This window comes from Anopheles bellator, chromosome 1 (assembly GCF_943735745.2).
Source record: "Anopheles bellator chromosome 1, idAnoBellAS_SP24_06.2, whole genome shotgun sequence".
NCBI lineage: Eukaryota > Metazoa > Arthropoda > Insecta > Diptera > Culicidae > Anopheles > Anopheles bellator.
The window spans coordinates 53,724,890-53,748,497 of record NC_071285.1 but is presented as its reverse complement, the minus strand read 5'-3'; the positions used below and the strand labels follow the sequence as shown (position 1 = coordinate 53,748,497).

At 50.3% G+C, this 23,608-nt stretch overlaps 3 protein-coding genes across 3 annotated transcripts; 1 reads left to right on the top strand and 2 right to left on the bottom strand.

Moving 5' to 3' along the window:
• Positions 1-9: 9 nt before the first annotated feature.
• Positions 10-2,005, bottom strand: LOC131214315 (post-GPI attachment to proteins factor 3). The gene is made up of 5 exons (XM_058208701.1): positions 1,867-2,005; positions 1,639-1,796; positions 1,161-1,575; positions 891-1,095; positions 10-812 (listed from the first exon to the last, which is right to left on the bottom strand). Exons 1-5 carry the CDS (start codon positions 2,003-2,005, stop codon positions 734-736), a joined length of 996 nt encoding a protein of 331 aa, XP_058064684.1. The 3' UTR covers positions 10-733.
• Positions 2,006-2,525: 520 nt separating this feature from the next.
• Positions 2,526-7,504, top strand: LOC131214354 (ras-related protein Rab-2A). Its single transcript, XM_058208738.1, has 4 exons — positions 2,526-2,989; positions 4,678-4,993; positions 5,054-5,234; positions 5,304-7,504. Exons 1-4 carry the CDS (start codon positions 2,944-2,946, stop codon positions 5,400-5,402), a joined length of 642 nt encoding a protein of 213 aa, XP_058064721.1. The 5' UTR covers positions 2,526-2,943; the 3' UTR covers positions 5,403-7,504.
• Positions 7,505-7,663: 159 nt separating this feature from the next.
• Positions 7,664-12,433, bottom strand: LOC131215870 (uncharacterized). Its single transcript, XM_058210266.1, has 4 exons — positions 10,394-12,433; positions 9,307-9,416; positions 9,055-9,236; positions 7,664-8,973 (listed from the first exon to the last, which is right to left on the bottom strand). Exons 1-4 carry the CDS (start codon positions 12,431-12,433, stop codon positions 8,582-8,584), a joined length of 2,724 nt encoding a protein of 907 aa, XP_058066249.1. The 3' UTR covers positions 7,664-8,581.
• Between the last annotated feature and the right edge of the window lie 11,175 nt (positions 12,434-23,608).

The window sequence follows — 23,608 nt, the reverse complement described above, 5'->3', positions numbered from 1 at the left end:
GGTACACTTCTCTACGTTACGAAACGGTAGCAATAGTTTTTTTTATCGTAAACAGTCATGTTTTACACTGAAATATGGTAACTGAGGGAAGTTAAAATATCCCACTCGCGTCACCGTACTACTGTGGCCACGTACAAGTTGACTAGAAATCCGTGCAAAGGGATACAAATTTCACGGCTACGACTATCAGCAAACATTCACAAACGCTGGAATCCAAGTGCGGAAAGTTTTTCGAGCCCATAAAATTGACATGTTAACTATCTACACTGCTCGGGTCCGGTGCTGCTCGTGATGATGATGTATAGAATGTTATTATTTTCGCAAACTTCATTAAGATATTTGTTCCGTGATGATGCTTGGTTCCGTAAAGCCACCGGCTCGCAGTTACTGTGCGAAACTTATTAAGAAAATCGTAATTTTGGCAACCGTCTGATCACTAACTTGTTCGAAAATCGTTTTGTGGTTAGTTTTTAGCTTGGTGATTTATAAATTAAAATCTGTCGAATTATGTAAATTCCTTAAAACTGTAAATGTCTTCTCTACGGAACGCGACACTTTTCGACAACGCAATGTGTTATCCGCCGTAAAGGATATTTGGTTGCGTCGAATTAACCCGTACTTTTGTCACTTTCGATCGTCGTTTTTACGCTGGCTTGTATATTATTGTCGTGGAGATAGTTGTTCGCTGGTTCTTTGCGAAAACGCCCCCCAGGCTGGATTCCGAAACGTTGCCTTACAACAGCTTACGGTTTTCTTCGTCTTCGCCGATCGCCAGTTCTTTTCGCAACGTCTTACAGTCTTCAATGATAAAACTGGAAAGGGGCAAGATTAGGGGTTAAATCAACTAACGTAATTACGGGTTCCTTAGGGACCCCAACGATACGCGTTACCTATAGAATAGTATAGTGAGTGGTGCCGTGACAAGATGCCAAATCGAGTGCGCATCGAAGGTCCACAGGATCGGTGGGAAATCGTTTACTTCCAGCAGCAGCGACAGGGTCGCCAGGACGATGAACAGAAAACACTTCCAAACGTAGCGACGTTTCCGGCGTTGCATCAAACACCACAGCATCCACCCGAGAGCGCCGCTCATCCCTGTCGCAATAATCGATGGCCATTTTAGACTCAGAATCTCGCCTTAAAAGAACCCAGAATCCTACCGGTGACAATGTTCGCTTTCATGTTGTACGAGTAGTCGAACCGTCCGATGCTGAGGTACGAAAAGTGGTTAACGAAAAACAGCACACACAGCGTACTGAAGGTGCCCCGGACGACCACCGACATCCGGTGTATCATGCGCAGCACCATGCCGTGGAACGAGGCAAGCACCATCGAGTACGCGAACGTATAATCCAGCAGCTCCGTGATGGGGAAATCCCGTGTATGAAAGATGGTCGACCAAATCCAAGCATTGAGGCAGATGTAGGAAAAAAAGCGCCACGTCCCAAACATGGGGCTGTCGGAGCGAACTTCCCGCTTGAAGCGTTGCATCATTTTGTAGTGCGTAACGAAGTTGGCCACGGAGAAAACAACTGATGCCGGTTCTTGCATGCCAAGAAACCGGACAAAGGGCCACTAAAAATAAGCAGATTTAAATTAAGGTTTCATAACAAAATCCGGTGTGGGACGACCGTTTACCTTCCCGTAAAATTGGGGAGTGGTCCAGTTGCGGTTATGAAATGCGCTGGTTGTCTTCCACATACACTCGTAGCCGCACTCGTCGTAACATGTCCACAGGAGCAACTTATTGATCGGGTCATGCTTCCATTGTAATTCTCGGGTGTACGAAATTCCAGCTAGAATCAAAACAATGCATTACATTGCATTAAATTCCGAGCGGAAGGGCCCGTGTCCGGCGCTTCTTACACTTGGTACAGTTATCGAGCGTGCAAAACTTTAAACAATTCTGATAGTATTGGCTGCGGTCACCGCCGGAAGCGAAAATTAGGCGAAAGAAATAGATCACCAGTAAACTGAGTACCAGCGTAACCCGGTACCGAATCATGGTGCGGCCGCCCAAAGCTTGTTGCCCAAAGCGATACTGCAAACAATGACACCAGCAGCAAACCGACAAACAGCACAATCACAGGATCATGCCGCGCAATGAATTACGCGTAATCCTGCAAATTACACCTTCGCAAGGACGCTTTGCGCGGTGTCAGGAATGTCGGAGAGGAAGGGAATCAAAACAAACCCGGAGCGCGAGGTGAAACGAACGTGAGATGCCCATAGTGAGAGTGAGACGAAGGTGAGAAAATAACAAATGTTGAATGCTGTCGGACAGAGCGCTTTATTTTGATTATTTCACTTCCTTCATTATTGAGGTCAATGAAAAGCGATTTAACAATGGTTCCGATTCCCATTTTACTTTCTAACTCGCAATCGCAAACGAGTGAAAGCGATTTTACAACAGTCATCACTTTGACAGCAGTCCAGCCGCGGATGCAACCCTGCCACACGAACTGCACTTGAAGTTTCTCGCTTGCAGGACCGTCATCAGATTTTATCCGTAGTACGATTTTTTTCATGATCGGTCATCGCTGAGCCCCTAATCGCGTAGATTGAACAAAGAGAACCAATAGAGGAATCGTGGAAAGTGTGCAGAGTTCACAGCCACCCGTCGATCAATTGTAATATTCAATCGAATCTGCGCTCGGTAGTGCGCGTAACATCATCCAATACTGCACTCCGTGTTCCTATTGTGTGGGCTGACGGTGTGTTATGTGTGTGTTTTTGTTGCCCTAGAGAACCAATACGCAGTGGCCGAGCAAACGCGGAAAAGTGTCGTCTGAAAAAGGAATCCGATTATCCCCTAGTAATCTAGCGAAAACCATCCCTTAGTGATACCGTGCGGTCGTGACGTGATAAGGCGAACAACGACACAAAGTGCAACAGAGCCAAGGCGATTTCTGCGTAGCGGGTCGAATAACAACGCAAATTAAAATGTCGTACGCATATTTGTTCAAATATATTATCATCGGGGACACAGGTAAGGGTGTAGCGCGTAGAACAGCATCCTATCCGCGAACCCGGAAACATACGGAACATCCAGTTCCAACATTTTCTGCCGCACACCAAAATCCATGCCCATCGGGGGGTGGCTCACTGGCTCTTTTGGGGTGTGATTAAATTAGCATTGCGTAGGCGTTGCTCGTTGCCGAAGGCTGCCAAAGGCTTTGCGTAACCACCACAACCAAGGGGCGCTTCCGGGAATCCGAAATATTATCATGTTTGTGGGAACACGGGGACGAACATCGCTTCCTTATCCTTCTTCGTTGGGAAAACTCCGACGATGGCTGCCAACAGACAGGCAGTGCGCCGTGAGTCGGTGACGGCTACGGAAAGCTAAATAATCGATAATTTTTCGTCATCAACCACACACCACACTCTGCCCACCGCTGCTGCCAGTCAGCGCCGCACACGACGGTCTTTGACGTGGTTTACCTCCGTGTTGGGCTTTGTAGCGCCATATGGAAGGAACTGGTGAGGATTGCTTGGTACACGTTTTTCCACCTCCTAAGCTCCGAGTAGTCGCCCGGACTTTAGTGTGATGATTTCTGAACCAAAGCAATCTTTGCTTGTCGAGGACGCAAATTTGGCGTGGTTGAAAGTGACCAGCAACCGGAGCGCGACCGGTTGACGGCTGGTGGTCCTTTGTCCGCCTTGTGTTCTCTTCTAACTATGCGGGTCCGTGTCTGCGTGTGTCACTCGCGCTCTCTGTCTCTCTGTCTCTGTCTCCCTCTGTGGGTCAGCATCGTATGTAATTACACTGCATAAAACGGAAAGGCCAATCGTGCCAACAATGAGGGAAAGTATCGTCCCTGAACACCACCGTTTGGCCACGGCAACTCGATTTGGATGGTTTAAACTATCAGCAATCTGAGTTCCTGAGCGCATAGAAATTGCACTTGCAACACTACGGCCCCACGGACAAAGCAAAGTGCGATGGAAGACATGCATACGATATCGAATGAAGAGAAATGGCGTGATGTTGCCTTCACTGGCTATCATCGTCATCAAATCATCACGCAGGGATAGAAAGAAACAAAAGACGCAAGTCTGAGGGCGCAAGAACTGGTCAGTAATTTAATACGTTTGTTTACGTCTGTCGGTAGCATGAATCATGCGAGTCGGACGGGAAACTGGGGTTGCCTTTGATCCCATTATGCGCGTGTCGGCGAAACATTTATAATAGACTGGCCAGTTGACTCGCTCTTTAATGTTTTCCATTTCGATAGCAACCCGAACATGATTCATGGCAAGCTTGGTTCGAGGAAGAAACCATTATCACAAATCCATTGATCACAGCCGTCTTTCCAAGTGGCATGGAAAGTCATTAAAACCTCAATTGTGATACCATTGATCGTATCAGGTTCTTTTCTTTTGTTAAATAAAATACACGCATTGATCACATGCTCGTAAATAGACCGCGTGGCAAAAATTGCGAAATTGTTGATGCTGAAATCCTACGCAGGTTTGACCCATGGCAGGTCGACTCATAGAGCGAGCAATCTTTTTGCGATAACAGCTAAGAAAATGGACTGCCATAAATGAACCTCTCGCACAGGCCTCACGAAGAGCAATTGGCCGCCGCGAAACATCTCACACGTCATCATAACAATGCGGTGGATTTAACGGGAATATTCAAACTCCTTCTTTGACGATCCTTTTCCGCAGGTGTCGGCAAATCCTGTCTGTTGCTGCAGTTCACCGACAAACGCTTCCAGCCAGTGCACGATCTAACGATCGGGGTCGAGTTTGGAGCGCGCATGATCACGATCGATGGCAAGCAGATCAAGCTACAGATCTGGGACACGGCCGGCCAGGAAGCATTCCGGTCGATCACGCGCTCGTACTACCGAGGAGCGGCCGGTGCTTTGCTGGTGTATGACATAACGCGCCGTGAAACGTTCAATCATCTGACCACATGGCTCGAGGACGCACGGCAACATTCAAACTCGAATATGGTCATTATGCTGATCGGCAACAAGAGGTTAGCGGTGCTGGTGACACTGCTTCAGCAAACCACTAATTCTCTTTCTTCGATTTGCAGCGATCTCGACTCGAGACGTGAGGTAAAGAAAGAGGAAGGCGAAGCGTTCGCTCGTGAGCATGGTCTCGTGTTTATGGAAACTTCGGCCCGCACGGCGGCCAACGTTGAGGAGGCATTCATCAACACGGCTAAGGAGATCTACGAAAAGATCCAGGAAGGTGTCTTCGACATCAACAATGAGGTAGGGAGCGACAACTGTCTCTCGAGTAATGATGTACGATACGATTGACTTTTTCCCGCTAATCGACAGGCCAACGGAATCAAGATCGGTCAGCAGCATTCACCGACCAGCCCGTCGCTCGGCAGCGGCAACAGCCCGGGTGGACCGGCCAGCAGTGGATGCTGCTAAGCGTCGTGCCGCCAGCCACCGACGACGATCCTGATGTGTAGTGCTTCCCCACCCGACGACGGTCCCACATCGACGACGATGATGGTTGGCCGCACCTGGGATGAGATCAAGTAACCGATCTCATCGCGTAGAACCGAAGGTGGGAAGCACATGGCTCGTTAGCGAAACGCGTCCCGAACTCAAATGGACAAATGAGATACCGTGTCGCGGACCGCTGTACCGAGCTTGGAAAGCGAAGGCCTGTGTTGCGTATGTGTGTGTATGTGTGTGTTTGATCTAAAATTTTACCGTTGGAGGCTGCATTTTCTTCTCTACAACAATACAACTACAGTAGCAAAAACCGAAAGCCGAAAAGGAAAACCAATCTCATTCCCTGTTCCGATGACACGTAAATTTCCACGCGAGAAGCGAAAAACGAGTTGCAGAAGCCACTAACAACGGCAGTGAATCGTGGTTTGACTTGTCCGTACGTGAAGATCGCAGTAGAAGAGGACAGGTCGAGGAGCGCGACACCGTTACCAAACTCAAATCAATTCCCAACTTGCGAACAAATTAAGTGTTTAAGTATAAACTGGGTATACGAGGGTGTACGAACAAGACGTTAAACACAATGATAAATTAAATCCAAGTAAATACAGGCGTACAGGTGAATGGGAAGCGATGAAGGGAATACTGCAACCAGTAAGAGCGAGTGGCATGATTACCGAACAACAAATTCACACGCATACCCTATCAATCAATCCGATTCCGATCCGAGCATTAACGGTACATCTTCCAATAAAGCAAAAAACCAAACAAAACATCCTTTGCAGCAGGTGAGCAGCAGAGCAGATGGTATCGGCAGGATTGTGTCAGCTGTGGCGGCGGGTGATTGTAAAGTAGCATAACATAAAAAAAAACATTACATAAATAGTTTTAATCTCATCACGATGGAGGTGTATTTGAGGCGCAAGCGTGAGATAACTTTTCCTGTCATTTTTTCCACAAACAAACAAAACTGCGGGCCAATAGCTGCTTTCTCTTCACTGGCACCGAAACCGATCATCTACTGTTCCTTTTCACGGTGAAGCGGACACGTTTCTACTATTACGCATACGCAGATTGTTTCGCTAATACGCAAGATACTGGGTACGATTAACACACGTTGCGGATTGAAGACTAAAGACTAAATAAGCAGACTAAATGATAAGGGAACTATATTATAGAGCACGATAGGCATGTCGAGGATTGGCAAATAAAAATAATGCAACGTCCCATATGAGCTCTGCTTTTCCATTACTCGTCAACAATTTCAAGTTTAGTTTTACAACTTGCCCGTTGCTCTTCCAATTGAATTTCTTTTAATGCGTTGATGAGTTAGTTCACTAATAGCGGTAAAATCTTTTTGACGATGGATTTTATTCTCCTAAACCAAATAGTTTAACCAACAAATCTTGTCCCAGCTTTCTGCCGTGATCAATACTGTCTTTACTGTCCACTTTGAAACGACTACGTCACTGTAATCTTATATTTGGTTAAAACCGCTGTTGCAGTAGCTGAAACTTCTTGTTTAGATAAACACATACAGCGGCAGTAGGAAGTTATGACCAGTTGACAGTCTAATGAATTCTTGTGGAGTTCCCAACCAACTCCATGCTTGAGAGGTCAGCTACCCTTGCGTTATCTTGATTGGAATATTACAGAAAACAATTCCACGCTTTGCACTCGATTTCTTGACCAGCGGTGCACTCGAGTTCCTCATTTGTCACAGCCCAACTCGCCCCAAAGAGAGATCCACACTCGGGTGCACGACATCGTAGCTAAACAAACTTTAATCCCCCGTTTATTATTAACACAACAATAAATAAAACACAATCCAACGAGCTGGTGGCTATTAGGGATAACAACATTAAATGCAAGGAACGTGGTAAAAAGTTGTTCCATCACGCGGCACGAAGCAGCTTGACTTTGCACCGAAAAGCAAGAGCAACATGAGGTTAGCGTTTATGAAAGGTGTGCAAATGAGGTCATCTCCACAAGATCCGGATGCCCGGTCTGGCGTCAAATTTACTGGCATATAGTTGTGTATGGTATAGATAAAGCTGAAATAATAAAAAAGACAATGGAACTGAATTTGCGAAACGGTGCACATCGCGTGGTTTCCTTTTATTTTACTTTCACCCGAAATTTTCTGGAAGTCACCATCTAGTTGAATAAAATATTTATTGAATCAAATGATCTTAGTGATAAGTACAAAAAAGAAAGGATATTCCGCTGCGAACAAGATCTTATAAAAGTACAGTTTTAAGTGTGGTTTAAATTAAATATTCACGCGTCCACAGTTCAGTGTCTATCTTGCATCCTGCACCCACTGTTGTATATGATAAAGGTCGATTTTACTATTGAAATTGGCCAATGCCTTTCACGCAATGACGGGTATACTTTAATACAGGAAAGCTTTTCCGAACGCAACAAACAAGTCACACACCTGTATCCGGCCACTTTTGGTAGCCAACTAATACAAAATCAATCGAAATGGCCATTCTGGAAAGTGTAAGCTACGCTATAGTTTCCTTTAATTCTTCAAACTATTAATTTTTTTACCGTTCAATTCCCCTAAAATTCGTCTTCGTAATCAACTATCATCACGCGCTTGTGGCAGCAGGTTGATGAGGGGTTGTCTCCCCCTAGAGCTGCTGTGAAGCTTTAACATTCGCTAAGCTCGGCCTACAGGGTGCATTTTCGTGTATAAGGCAATTACATTGACTTCGACATTTCATACTAACACACTATTGCAGTTTTTCTTGCGTAACTGTAAAGCCGAAACGGGTTTTTGCTAATAACATGAAAACTTCTAACCGTGAAGTGGAATACTATGCAAATCGCTAGCCAGACAGTGTTATTCTACAGCGCACCGGCTGGTGTTTGCTAGGTAAAAGGCCAAAAAAAGGCATACAATCGATATTAATTACTTGGTTGGTTAATTTGTTGGGTGAGTGAGTTTGCTTTTCCGAACAGTTCTTTTGCTGAGGTAGTTCGTATTGTGACACACCGTGGAGGCGTTCTAATCTGGAAACTACGGCGGTTTCCGGCGAGCGGATTTGTCACGTTTGCTTTCTACGAACACACACGTTGATATAAGTACATAAGGCACCACCACCACCACCACTGTGACACGGAAAGAAAGCGAAACGATCCGTTTAAGCCGTTGCAGTGGAGCTCAGGGCTTCACTTCCTTTTTCGGTGTCCTCCTCGTCCTCCATATTTGCACGCTCTATCGGGCCGATCACCCAGGCGCACACTCCCGACAGGAAGATGAAGAAACCGGCCGCGTAGAAAGAATCGTCCCACCGGTGGGTCACATCGTACAGGAAGCCCGCAATCGGAGGCCCAACGAGACTGCCGATGCCCTGCACCAGCAGTATGAGGCCGTATGCCACTGTGAAATCGTCCAGGCTCACCAGCTGCACCATGATGATGGGCGTGAAGGAGAAAGTGCTGGCAAACGTAATGCCAAATACCACACACAGCACTGACATGGCCCAGTAGCTGCCGACGGCCCACGGCAAGAGAAAGATGGACGCTCCGCAACCTTGGGTTTGGGAAAAGGTACGGAAATGTTAATCAAGCGAGATCAAATGTCGCATCTTCGGGCCGAATGTGGGCCACTTACAAGCTAAGCAGACGGCGTAGGCTTTGCAAACATTGACCCAGGGCTGGTCTCCGAGCCAACCGAGACCGACCATACCGATCGTGTTGAAAATTCCGATCATTGAGATAAGGTTCGCAGCATCTTCCTCGCTGTAGTTGTTCTGCAGGACGTACTCGGGGATGTAGAAATAGGGAATGATGTACCTGTAGATAGAGTGGACCAATCAGTAGTTTGGACGCTTTTGTTTAAACTAAACTAAGTGGGAAGACTTACCAAACGAACAACAGCAGTGTCGAGATAGATAGCATACCAAAGCGGAATTCGAAGAACAGAGAGAAATCAAAGATCGATTTCAGCGTGTCGATGAAGCTTCCGTACCAGGGCTGGAAAGGAAAGAAAGCGATCAGTTACACGATCAGATCGTTCAATGAATGAACTCAATGAATGTTGTTGACTGCCTCAACATAAACAAAAAATGGTGTTTTCATCAAAAGTATTCTCTGTCACCCGTTCAAACGACCATGCGTCTCCATCGACCGTGAAATGGAAGCAAACCGGTTGGATTTCCCTCACAAATTCTAATTTTATCCCAGCTAAACTTATGAATGCCTTTCAAATTAGCAATGAAACTAGACGGCCTAGAACTGATATTAGTACCGGAATGTGCAATCTTTCTAGAACGTTGCACATCAAAGCAAAACAAAAACCAAACAAGTACCGAACCAGTTTTCAAACCCGGGTAAAATTGGAATCCCGAACGATGCCAACCGATGCGGACCACAACAACCTTCGAGCGGGGAAGGAATTAGCGTCACGCAGGTGCTTGATAAAGCCCCGTGCAAGATCATCTTGACCACCGATCGTGGGACATTCATTAGCGGGAATGGCGTGCGATTCCCAGACATCAACAAACGTGTCGCGATGACGCACGTGACGCACAGCGTCAATCAATGTGTCACTGAATTTATGTTTGTTGCCAACCACAGTTAGCTACAACAGTAAAATTTTAAAGCTTTCGGTAATTCTGTTTACTACTTGTTTGCTTCTGAGAACCGCACCGGCACCAGTCACCGGATGAGAAGGGTCGCATCAACAACAGCCGCAACATACCCGGAAACCGGTTCGAACCGGTTGCAAGACTCGAGCCCGTAATTATCTCTAGCGGTCCCCATTTGGACCAGGGAACCACTGCAATCCGCGTCCGCGGAACTCGCCTTTCAGTCAGTCTCCAACTCACTCAGCTTTATTTTTAGTACCAATCGGTACCAACCGAATGAAATGAGGTGTTTATGATCCCGCCCGCCCATGTACTAACGAAATATGAAAATGGGACCGGATTGGACCGGTCCGCCCGTCTTACCTCGTCCTGCTCCTTGGCGATGGTCGTCATCGAGTTGCGGAAGATGTTCGGACACGAGGACGCCTTCAGCCGGTAGCGGTGCGTGTTGAGCAGTGCGCCCCGATAGTGGATCGAGTTGCGGTGCAGCCGCATGTCCTTGTAGAAGTTCGAGTACCGCATCGATTGCTGGCGTGCGAGCTGCTGCCGCTTGAGACCACCGTTACGCGTCTCACCAGCAGTAGCGCTGGCCGCCGGACGGGACTTCAGTTTCGTTTGTTTCGGCACAACCAGCGTAACGCTCGTGTCGACATCCGGATTGAAGATTTCGTTCTCGTACACCACGTCCAGCGAGTTGCCACGGAAGCTGCGCTGGGGCGTACCCTTTTCGACACGCAGACCATCGCCACCAGTGCTGAGACCACCGCAACTGCCCCCACCAATGCCGTGACCACCACCGCCGCCGATGCCACCGTTAGCGTCGCCGCCACCGGCAGCCAAAGCTACCTCGTCCAGCGACCACCGGCTGCCACCCGGTTTCTCCTGCAGTTCCTGCTGCCGCTTGACGCTCAAGTAGCCGTCCTCGAGCGACGTCACACTAAGCGTTTTCAGCGAAGCTCGTAGCCCCCGGATGCGGTCATGCTTCCCGTTCGCTGGCTCGTCCTCGGTAAGTTTCTCGTACGAGTTGAGCGTTTCGGCGCTGGCCAGTCGGGCAGCGCTGGTGGCCAGCTTGCCCGGCACCGAGCCCCGCTTGAACGTTTCCTTTGTGAGGATGTTCTGGCGCAGCGACCGATTGCTGCCCCGGTGCCCGCGGAAGTGGTGCTCGCCGGGGCTGAGGTGCTCCTGTTCGGCGTAAAACGTCGGCAGGGCCACCTCGCTCTGGTAGCGCTTCGTCAGGACCGAGCTCTCCGGCGGTAGGATCATCTGGTTCGCCTCGGTGTTCACGTTCGTCACGAGCGTATCGAGGACGTGTTCGCGCGAGATGCCCGTCTCGATGAGCTTTTTGATTTCGTCCAGGTACACGCTCGAGTTCGAGAACGTTTGGATGCTCTGCGCCCGACTCTCGAGCCGCGCCTCCTCGATCATCCACTCGGGGTCCCGCATGAGGGCGCCCATGGCCACGATGTTGAACAGGGTCCCCGCCAGAATGAGGGTCGTCCCGCGCCACCCGAACTCGGCAATCAGCCACTGGCAGAGTGGCGCGTAGACGAACGTGCCGATTCCGGTGCCCGACGCCCCGATGCCGGTGGCAAAGGTTCGTCGCTTGTCGAACCAGAACGCCACGCTCACCACCACGGTCACGTAGCCCACGCCCAGCCCAACGCCGGCCAGTATACCGAACGTGAGGTACAGCTGGAAGATCGACTGGCAGAACGAAGCCAACACGAACCCAAGCCCGCCGACCACACCGCCGATCATCGTCATCTTGCGGCAACCGTAGCGATCCACGAGGTTGGACATAATCGGACCGGACAACAACGGCACAGCTATGAACAGTGACCCGATCCAGGCCGTCTTAGCCTTCGATTCTCCAAAGTAAGCGAGCAGCTCGATGTAGATCAGCCCGAACGAGAACGACACCCCGTCCATGATGAGCGAGATCATGAAGGACGAAAACACCACCACCCAGCCGAAGCCACCGTCCGGTATCTTCGGTGGCTTCTTCTTGACCGGCTCCTGCAGCGACGACAGTATCGAGTCGGCCTCGGACACCTCCGAGTTGAGGCGCGATCGGCGCCCATTGCCGACGCCCGTCCCGGCCGGCGGCACCTTCAGCTGGGACATGCTCAGGTTCTTCCCGTAGTTGCCCTTCTCCGACGGACCGAGGTCCGAGTCGAGCACGCTGCTAAACGTGACCTCGTTCCCTGTGTTCAACAGATTCGTCTTGATCGCTTCCAGCTCTTCGCGCCCGATGCGGTTCCGCTCCGGTGACGATCGACTACCGGTGACCGGATCCGCCGGCGGGTTGCCATGGTTGTTGTTGTTCTGCCGGTCGGCCGTAGCGTGGTCCGGCTCGAGGAACGGTTTCTCCGACGGGTCCGTGATGCGGATTTCGAGCACCATCGTAGAAGCAAAAAGCTCCGAAAGCAGCTGCTCCGCGCAGGAAGGAAACACAGCTACACACGCGGGGTTTGTCTCTTTCCGTGACGGGTGCGCGCGCGCTAGGTGATCGCCCGGACCAGCTGATTGGTCGGAACTGTCCCGGTGTTTCCCGGGAGCAGCAGGTTCGCGATGGGGCAGTGTTGTGGCTCGTCTCACTACTACCGACTACAACCCTACACCGTGTTGGTGCTATTGGTCCCGCTACTGGTGCTGGTGGCGGTGGTGGTGGTGATGGTGGCCTTGGCGGCTAATAAAAACCCTCTCCGTCTCGATCGGATCGATCTGAGCCGCGGATCCTTTGGCAGATAGCGGAGACAGTGGCTGGTGGATTCGGTGGTGGTCACGGATTTCCGGATACGATGCATAAGGGGTTCCGAGTGACCGCCGTGCGTCGCTGACAACAGACACGGGTTCGTTGTTCTCATCAAACCGCTTCCTCGCGCGCGGTACACGGGCTGCTCCTTCCCTCTAGGCACTTGCTTCTGCTACTCAAAACACACGTTTTCTACTGCAATCCTTCAAAGTCACCAGTCGTTGGCGTACAGAGACGCGCAAACGCACGCACTGCTCGCGGTAGCTGCTCACGGCAGCGGTCAATGTACACGGCCTTGCAGTGTGTCAGGCTTCGGCGGCGTTCGCAAAGCCCAACCAGATCATCTTGGCCCACCGGGAGCGCGGCACTGCACTTTGAACGGGCACACCTCGCGGGACGGTTTCGCCGAGTCCGTAGCCGAACCGGGAATAAAGGCAGACTATTTTTGTTTATCGCTCAAGCACCTCTCACAGCACAGCCTGTTCTTAGCACAGCTCGACGATCGCGAAGGGTTTTTCTCGGCACAACCACCACGAGACACGCACGGCCACAGCAGACAAATCACACTCCAAGGAGCACTCTCACTCGGCCCGCCGTCTTCGCCACGTGTGCGACGCTCTGCTGCTGGCCACCCACTGCTCGGTGCTAGTGTGCGCGGGAAATCTGCAAAAACAGGACAGAAATAGAATGTCGAATAATTGGCAAAAATAAAACAACGCTGAAGGAATGAAGGATGGGACAGCAAGTCGGTACAGCCGAAATTGGGACGCGCGCACAAATAAAGGTTGCAAGGGGTTTTTTGCTCCCTCTCTACGGTACAAACACGTTATATTTAGGCCGCCCAACATTAACGAGATCCCAGAACGAGCGTCGTCACCATTTTTCACAGCCGGTTGTTGATAATTCAAAAATTGACATTCGAGTCATTCCGAGAGCGAGTGATTCAAAATAATCGAGCAACGGCAACGGCTTTCAACCACACCTAGAAACAATCAAAGTGCACATGGCAAAGTTCACAGTCTCGCCAAAACTTCAAGCCCACTTCTATTCGGCCTTTTCTCACAGCATTTTTCTTCCAGATTGTGGCACCGAGCGCAGCATCGAGCTGCAGATAGTGACCGTCACCCATTAAAAAAATCCGGGAGCTCCTACTTCCGCTGCAGGAGAGTGTAAGTAACCGTACGGCAATCTCACGCACGCTCGCACACAACGGCGGCCACCGGTCAGAGTTGGATCGATCCGGTCCGGAGCCGAAGCATCCGTCGGCCGCGGAAGCCCGCTGACGTCTTTGGTCGCCTTCAAGGACGGGCGAAAGGCAAGGATCAAGAGGCACGAAAGTAGCACGAATGACGTGGTTAATGTCACCGCTGGCGTCATGCGGGCCGCCCGACTGTCTTCGGTCCTGGATCCATGGCGCATCGGTTGTATTAATAGTTTCCGCTCCGGCGTTTTACACAACAGAGTTCACTTTACCCCGCACAGAGTTCACTGGATTTGGGGTTCAGCAAACACCCATCGGCCGCACTAAGCTTTGTGGGTTTCTCTTCCGGCCCATTCGAAGGCCGCGAAGATGGAACGCTGCCAGAATGCCGGTTCCATTCAGTCTCGACGAGTGGCGGCCATGGCGCACAAATGGACTCCGAGGCACCAGTTTGCCGGCTTTGGGAACATTCGACAGCATTCGAAATGAACAGGAGCAACATGGAGCTAGTCGTCCGATTCTTGCGGCGTAATAGCCACTCGATTAGGCTACGAAAGTGTTTTAAGACGCCGAAGGAAGTAAGAAAGGAAGAAACCTTGCGTACTGAGCTGTCACGTGAGGTCTGCCCAATCCGTATCTTATCGAGAGCTGAGTTTAGGACAAAGCACAACTCGCAGCTCAATCCGTCATCCACCAGCCCGCTCATCAGCTGGAGCCGGTGGCAATTAGCTAACCAACACACCCACACAAACACGTAGCAATAGAAGAACAATTCAAACGCTTCGCCGTGACACGCGGGGTGCACCCCCAACTTACCACATTCTCTCACAATTCACGAAACTTGTGGGTGCACGGCACGACACACCGCGAAGTTTGTCGTCGTCATCTCATCGCGGGATGATAAATTAAGTTTTACGCTCGCAGATTATGGCCCGCCGCCTCGAGCTCCACCGAAACTGAACTGCGCGGGGCCCTCTGTGTAACGGAGCCACCTCTATCATCCGTGACTTATCATTCGGCAATCGTAGCAGCCAACGGGAGCCGCCACCGCCATAGCCGCCGAACCAAATCCTGTTCGGACTTCTTCGCACTGGGTCCACAATTTTGCGCCACAAGGCTGGGAAAACGGCAGGGCAACCAAGGCGCGGTATGCGGGCTGCGCACATCACCACAGTTTAAACTTTTCTTTAAAGCGCCCCATTGCCAGCTGAGACACTCCACTCCGGGCGGCCGCAGGATGATCTCTCTCGCTGGTGGGCTCGCTTCAGACTCTGGTCGCGTCGCGGGTGGGTGCGCCTTGCGCGGCGTGCGTCAAGCAACTGAGTTCTGCAATCCGCGTGGGAACTTATTGGTGGCCGCGGCGTGTACCACAGATAGCATCCAGAGCGATGTGACCTACACACCGGGGCACGCTCCTTATCATGGCAGCGGGCAGTTCATTCGCCGCCACACTCCTCCTCGAAGAGGTTTGAGTCAGCCGCCCATCGGCCGTCATCGGCGCCGTCGCCGTCGGTCGCCTGTCACCATTATCAGACTCGTGGCGACGTGAGCGGTGAGGTAAAAGCCAAATTGTCCGCCACGAAGAGAGTAAACCCGCCGAAGGCTCGGCGGCAGCGGCGCCGTGGATGAACGGAGTGAATCCGTGTTTGTTGTCCGATCCGATCGCGGTCCCTTTCCGGTGGCTTGACACAGCCCGAGGCAGAGATTGTGTGCGGTTCCGTTTGGTTTCCAACAGCCGCGGCAAACACCGGCCATGCCTTACACGATGATCAGTGACCTGATCAGGCAGTCCAACCAGAGATGGAGCACCGACTTCCGATTCAGTGGGACGCCACCAGTTTGATTCGGGCCCCGAAAAACAGCGTAATTGCGAACACTAATCTTATCTTTTCGTCGCATGCCACGCAAATTAAGACTAAACGGTGCTAAATCCCTTCTTTCCCACACACATCTGTGTCATGCCATGCGGCCTGTTCTTTGTTTGAGCAGCGTCTACGGCGCACAATACGCGAGATGGGGGCATATTTTAGCCAGGGCTGTTTGCCATGTTTTGCCGGGCCGTAATCAGCGTCGCCTGTCTGGTGGCAGCGGTCACATATGGTCGATGCAGTTTTATCGCATGTGGCCACTCGACGGATGCCTAGGACACACGGGGCTTACCCTTGAACCGGGTTCAGGGCGGAGGCATTGCACCTTTGGACAGAACGCGGCATTTGCCGTGCGTGAATGAATGGACCGCGCCAAGGTTTTATCGTATTTATGACGATTCATTTACACTAACGAATAAGTACGGTAAATATACGATGAAAATGGTGCTACATGTGCTTGGACTCAAGGTTGAGTGTTATCAATTGACGATGCCAACCCTTGCCAAACACATCATGGAGTCCTCCTCAAGTCAAGGAAACGAAGGCTAATTCCTTCCATCTAGCGCAGGGCCGCTTTGCGAGGGTCCAATTAAGGGTAAACCGATGGGGCAAAACACTTGGCATCAATCCGCACCGACTAGCAATATACTAATTTGCTGAGTAAAGCAACTGACACGCAAAGATCTTAAACCAACTCGCGGTTTAACTGAGATGCGGGAGCACTCGGCCAGGATGGTTCCCTTTATTACACCAAACTGGATACGACTGGATCGGTTCGGATACGCAATGGCCCCCGGAGGGCGAAACAATGTTTCGCTGAGCATGCAAAACACGTCCGCGCAGGTGACGCTTTTAATGGCTTTTATTCCTCATCTCTGCAGTTGGCAAACGTCTCTGTGTTCCGACAATCGATCCTTTTCTACAGGGAAGGCAATCGACCGAGCCCTACGAGGGAACGCGCTCGCCGCCACAAGGACATTCTTTTGCGCTCCCAGCGGGAAGCGATTCGCAGTCGGATATGATATCCCGTATTGATATATATGCATTAACGTTAACCAGATTTAACTGCCGGCCACTGGTTGTGGCCCCCAAACGGGCTGCTTCTGCCAAACCTTCGCCGTCGACCGGCGCACTGCTGCTGGCTGCTCGTCGGAGCGCTAACGGTCCATCGATCAACGGCTTGGTTCGCGCCAGTTTGCTCCAGTTCGCGGCTCTACCACCACCGTAAGACCGATTGCGACCCGAACACACCACACCATTGCCTCTCAGAGCGTCTTGTGCGCACATCGGGTGTCTTGCGCGTGGTGCGCAGCGTACACTCTTATTTTCACCGAATGGCGGCCCCCACCAAACTTGCCCAAGAAACGCCGACGCCGGAAAGAAAGATGCCACCGCTTGCGTCGTGGGGTTTGAACGATCTTGAAGCGTTTCTTCACCTTCTATTTTCAGCTCACTTCACGACAACCGCCCAGCCGTCCAGACGACGCGGCACGGCGGAGTGACGCACGCGTTGGCTGCTGTTTCGTTTCCCGGCGGTTACTGATTGCAATTCAGCAAACAAATTCGCGGCCAACGAGCGCGCTCCACTGCCAATCATCATTTCTGTCGGACGGTCCGGGAAGAGGTATCAGATGGCCGCTCGCTAAAGCGGAAATTGTCACTAGATTGGCATGCGTACGTGCAATTCACTTGCGTTCGCACGCGAACACCGCAAACCTCCATTAAACGATCACGTGGTCGGTTACCGTACTTTTTTTTTTACTATGATTCAATTCCGTTCGGCAGCAGCGGCACAAATCGAGTTTAAATTGTCCCGCGGCGCACACCCAGGAACGGCTTTCGGTGACCTCGCACACTCGATTGCAATGGGACCGAAACTAATTCAATAACGAAAACCGCTCCGGGAAGATATGGAGCTGGGTGGTTTTTGGGCCAACAGCTGGATTATCGTGAAACTGGTCCTTACGCTACCTAACGCTCCCGACGTGGTCGAAGCACTACAAGCTGTCCGAGGATTGAGGTCGCCTTTTGGCCTTTTTTTGCTAGCTCGCCCGCGAAGGAGCGTATCCGGGTGGCCACGAGTGTGCATGGACTCCTGGTAGCGTGTGGCGATTGTGTCCTTTTCGTTTCGCTCCGGCCAGCAATCACTCAACCTGGAGGGAATTATGCTAATGCTTGCGCCCGGTTACCCGGGCCCGGGTTGATGAGTAGGGCATAAGTTAAATTTTGCATAAACACCATTGCGTGTGTGTTGGTCGCTGCATGAGCCGCAAGGCAGTATTGCATTGCGTCACTTGATTAGGCCCAAAGATTGGCTCAAAAGTGTACTATAAAATGACCCCCCGTCATCAGGCACTAAATGGACGGTCGGTGGTAATTGAAGTGGTCCACGGATAACGCAAGCCGCCAGCTATTCTTGAAATAAGAACACAGGTCACCATAAATACTCAGCCCACGTCAAACGATAAGCCTATCAACTTCACGTACCCTTCACGTACCTGAGGCCCCAGTGCAATATGCACGAAAGACCTGTGTCATCCTGTGGCCCAGGAAGTGATCAGTCATTGGAAACAATTAGCCTCAATTGCGATTTCAATGCCAAAACTGTCCAAACCCTATTAAACCTTCGCGAGGCTATGTTGTAAAAGTGGTGAGTATTTTGTAAATCCTTTCCCACTCGGCAGGAACTCGGCAAGTCGGGAAGAAAAATGGGAGCATTTGAAAACGGATGATAATGCCTCCTAAAAATCCGGGCCAAGTGTCCGATTAGAGCGGGTCACTGTTGGGGTAACTGACCAACCGGTACACTACAAGGGCACGGTAGAAGATAGAGTAACGCGATAGAGTTCTTAGTCTGCGACCTTCACTTCCATTTTGCAAACACGGCAGCACTGCGCCATGGAACGGAACAAGATTTAGGTGCGAGCCAACATTACAACTTTGATTGATAATTGAACAACCTTGGGTGAACCAGGAAGGGACACCGTGATTAAAACACCATTACACCGCAATTCAAAGTACTGCCGAATCGGACATTACACGCAAAACCCCTTCTGGGGACGGTGAACGGACCAACGAAGCCAGCAACGCGTTTTCGTGGAACAGGACCGCGTGCTTCATCATCATTCATAACTGTGTTTGCCGCCACCCGATTCGTGCTAGTCCTTTTCGCATACGACCTGGGCGCCACCAATCGAATTAAGTAAGTAGCGGGTTCGGTTCCTTTTTTCGCAACGGTAAATTAGATACAGCCCTCCCTCCCTCTCAGCGTCAACGTCGCTCTCTCGCTCGCTATATCGCCCTCGGATAAGGTTACATTCAGAACCAAAAACAAAAAAAAAACAATCTGGTGGTCGATGCGCATAAAGCATAAAGCGAAACTGAAGCCAAAAAAAACCGTCACGCTAACGTTGTTAACGACGAAACTCGCTGGGACCGGTTTCTATTATGCAATCGCGCCGAGAACGAGGAAGTGTTCGGTTCGGACAATCCCTACCGATCGATCGCGTTTACGATTGGTGGCGCGATTCGGTTGTTGTGTCCGGCCGCCGATGCTGCCGGGGGTCGGGTCGGCCGTTCATCTGCTGACGTTCGTGCGGCGGCTGCGGCGATGTTGCAAAGGCACTTGATCGTCTGCTTGCTTATCACACCCAGAGTGACGGGGTTACTCATCGCCCCCGGGGACCGCGGGCGAGACATGTGCGCAATGTCATTATCAGGCTGAGGCGTGCGTCTGCCAGGCGTGGCGACAACTTTGTGCATAAACTGTGCGGTCGATAAAATGAAGAATGGGACTCGCGTACCACATCATTAATCGGAGCGTGTGGTGAACACTGCGGTCAATTCAATCCAATCAACCAGAAGCCCACGGATGGGTGTCGTGTGTTACGAATTCATTAAGATCTTGTTAAGATACGGAGAAACACACTCGAATGTGTTCGTCACAATTAGCAGACCACGATGACTGGGCTGGCGCCCGACATCGCCACCGGAAGATGAAACGAGTTTCGGTCGGAACCCCTTCATTAAAATTGGCAGCATCACTTCTCCGGTGGAGCTTAAAGTTAGCACCACCCTCTGGGGCGATCGCTCACCAATTCTGTCGCGACGCATATGGCGATCGCGACGCACACGAAAAGCAATAAATATGTATGGCAGCCGCGCGCAAACTGCATCGCAGCCCGGCGGTCGACGAAAGATGATGTCGAAGAACCGACTTCAGCAAGTGCGTCGCGCTCGGGCAGCCCGTGAATATGTGGCCAAGCAAACATTCGAGCGTCCCTCCGTTGCGCCGTTGCGCCGTTGCGTGGTGTGGTGTGTAAGGTAATGGCCAATGGAAATTTCCATCGCCGTTCGATCGGTGCGCGTTCCGCTTCGGCGTGTGTGGGGAGGTCCATGTTTTATCTGGTACCGAACCGACTAAAACTGGATAAAGATAAAACATGAGCAGTGGAGGAGGGTTACAGCAATTATGGGGCCGAAGAGACCGCGCTGCATTCATTTTTTGAGCCTTATTTTAGAGCGGAAAACGCGCTAATGTTTCTAAAGGTTTTGTTTTCACACACGGCTCAGAACCATTAGCGATTCTTTATTATGCTGCGGACTTCACTTTATTATGCTGCGGTCTCCATGTGAGAGAAAGAGGCAGGAAGCCAGCGAGAGCAGGATGGCGACCTGAGTTGCGGTGGTTATGTCCAAACGGTGGTGAAATGGTGCCCAAGGACACCGGGCAGGCCACCGGCTACAGGACCAAGGACCATTAACATGCGATCCGAGCACGTGATTAACGCTTTTCCTTTTTTTAGTTTCTAATCAATACTTACGTTCGCGATGGGCGGGTTCTTCTTTCCCCGGTTGCCTTCCTTCGGTCGGTTCTCGTCGGGCGATCGATTGCAATCTACTACGGTGACCCAGCTGAAAGGCGCCAACGGTCTGCGTGTTAGTGTTCGTCGTTCAGATGAGTAGCAACGCCGGTTACTTCGATTACTGCTGTGCTACTGTGCGTTACTAGTTGGTTGCTAGCTCTCGCTCTGCTTCACGGGAGAACACGGCGCGGTGTCGGCTCTCTCTCTCACACACACGATGGCACTCGCAGGGCAACGTTGAAAGGGTTGAGCTCGCAATACTAAACAACGACAATGGAGTTGCGGCCACTTTCACCCACAAAAAGAACTGCAAACACAGTGAAGCTGCTTCTTCTTGTTCTCTCTACCACCGCGGGGATCCGCACAAAGAAATCGTTCTCTCTGCCAGTGAGCTGCACGCACGCTCTCGCGGATACACACTACTCTCAGACGCACGCACACAAGCGTCGACACAATCGGCAACAGCCGCGATACGCGGACGGGGACAATCTCGGAACGAAATATCGGGCAGGCGTGCGCAGCCGGGAGCTGTCAGTGCTGAAGGTTGTACTCGCGTAACGCTGGGGCGACTACTTGGGGGCTCCTCGAAATCCTCGTGGTCCTCGAAATTGCACACGGGAGGGACGTTCTCCGGACCGCTGACCCGGTTAAGGGAATCACAAACCAATAGTGGCGCGGCCGTTCGGTGTGTATGTGTTGAACAAACTCTTGAGCTGGTCAGCTGCGAAAAGGCTGCGTTTTCGGGGGGTCTTGCGAGAGCGAGAGAGCGAGCGGAAAGCGTAAGCGTGAGAACACAACCGTACTCGGTGACGAACAAAACGCGACTGCGGCCAATCCGGATAGTGGGGAACCTCTCTTGATCAGGTATCGGCCGGCGCTCGTTGGGCCGGCAGCCTTTCAGATGGCCGGAGGGCCATCAACCCCCGGCGCCTACAATTGCTGGCCGAAAGCCGGCGGCGCATGGTTTTGCTGGATAATTTTAACCAGCCACTCGAACCAGCCACTGCAATTGAGCGTAATCTATTTTTGGGAAACTATTTTCGGAATGACGTCAAAATCGTCTCGACCGACAGACCGACCGCCGATGATTCATCGGTATCGCTGCAACCGTTGCAAAAATTGAAACAATTTCGAATGATTATATTAAAGTGCCGAAGAAAAGGGCCTGTCCGTGGCACGCCTATTGTGCTGCGTCACCGTGGAACGTTCTCGAAGCAGAGCCACTTCCCGGCAGGTACCGTCGCCCAGGGCTTACAACGCACAAAATACGCTTTCCTTTTTTTCACCCAAGCAACCTGTGCTGAAAATCAGTCCATTTTGTTCAAATAAACCGATTCACGTGATGTGAGATAAAAAAGGATCATTGCGATAAGATGCTGAGTCACGTGAAGTTTAGGTGATAAATTTGGCAAAGGCAAGAGCGGCCGTAGGTAAGTGATTTATTATCAAGTGAACCTACCCGTTATCATAATGCGCGTTGCCCCCAAAAAGATGGAATGCTTCCGTCGTAATTGCATCATTTGCTTTCTTTCGCATTTCAAACCGATCGATTATGTCCAATGGCCTGAACTAATCACGCATGCGATAAAGCTGGTGAACCGGACAATGGAAAAAGCAGCGGAAGCTGTTTCCTTGAGGGTTTGCCTTTGTCCGAAAATTTCGCAGTGCAAACATTGTTGCGCATAGGGCTAGTTTTCAACAATGGTGAGTTGATTGTTGATAGACTAAAGTAATTTTTCTCCCTCGTATTAGATTATTAGATGATGATAATTTTTAAAAAGGCATACAACCTTTTTTCGTCACAGACTGTAACTGTTTTTTTAGTGTGAAAAGTGCCAGTAAAAGCGTCAACGAAATATTTCTCAAAAGCTCTCTCGATGAAGCTTTAAGTTTCGTGCTGGTTGCATAGTTGCAGGCAATTATGGCCGCGAACGGATAGAGAAAAATCGTAAAGTAATTTTTTTTCCTGTTTGCCAGGTTTTGCATCTTAAAAAAAAATTAAATGAAATTATGTGAAACAATAATAATTTCTGACATTACATAAATGTAATGAGAAACATTATGATTTTTAACAAAAAGAACAAAGTGAGAAGATTTCAAGAGTAATTGATCAACAACAGATCAACAGAACAGTTACTTACTTGCAATAAGGCCAAAAATTACCTTTCAACGTTTTAATGTAATTTATTTCTTCCTTTATGTGGCAACACTTTATGGAAACTGGCTTATCTTGCACTCAAATCAGACAGAAGATACAAATCTAATTACAAATCTATTGCTATTCAATATTCGCGAATGGTTCGGGAATCGGAGAGAAAGAAAAATGTTGGTTCCTTTTAACTAAAGCTAACTTACATATTAAATTATCTAACTTAAACCTTATAATCGGGCCCAGTTTCGGCTTTTAGGTTTGGGTGGTGGTTCTATCGTGGTGGTTTTTGGCGGCGCTTCTATCGCCGGTGCCGTGCCACCATTGTCCTCGGCTATCGGGATTGCTTTGCGTTTGGGTGGTTGAGAAAGCCGACATCGTCGGGATGCCGCTGGAAAATGCTCGTTTTCTACTTGACGCTAAACGTAAAACTATAATCGCGTAAACTATAATCAACACAGAGATGCTGCTTTTTGCGACACAAACGAAGCAGGATAGCGTACGTATCTTTTGCAATTCGCGAGTGAGTTCAGTTGTGGCTTTCGACAATCGTATTGTAATGGTTTTGTTTAACTTCTATTACTTCACATTCATTGCACGGTTCGAGGCGCTACACGGTCGCCATGTGATATCATCTTCGGTTTACGTAGATATCTTTCGATTGTTTGGAATATCTTCTATTACAATCTAACTTCTTTTCTCTATCCCTCAAATGTCGACCTTACGCTTGTACTGCAGTT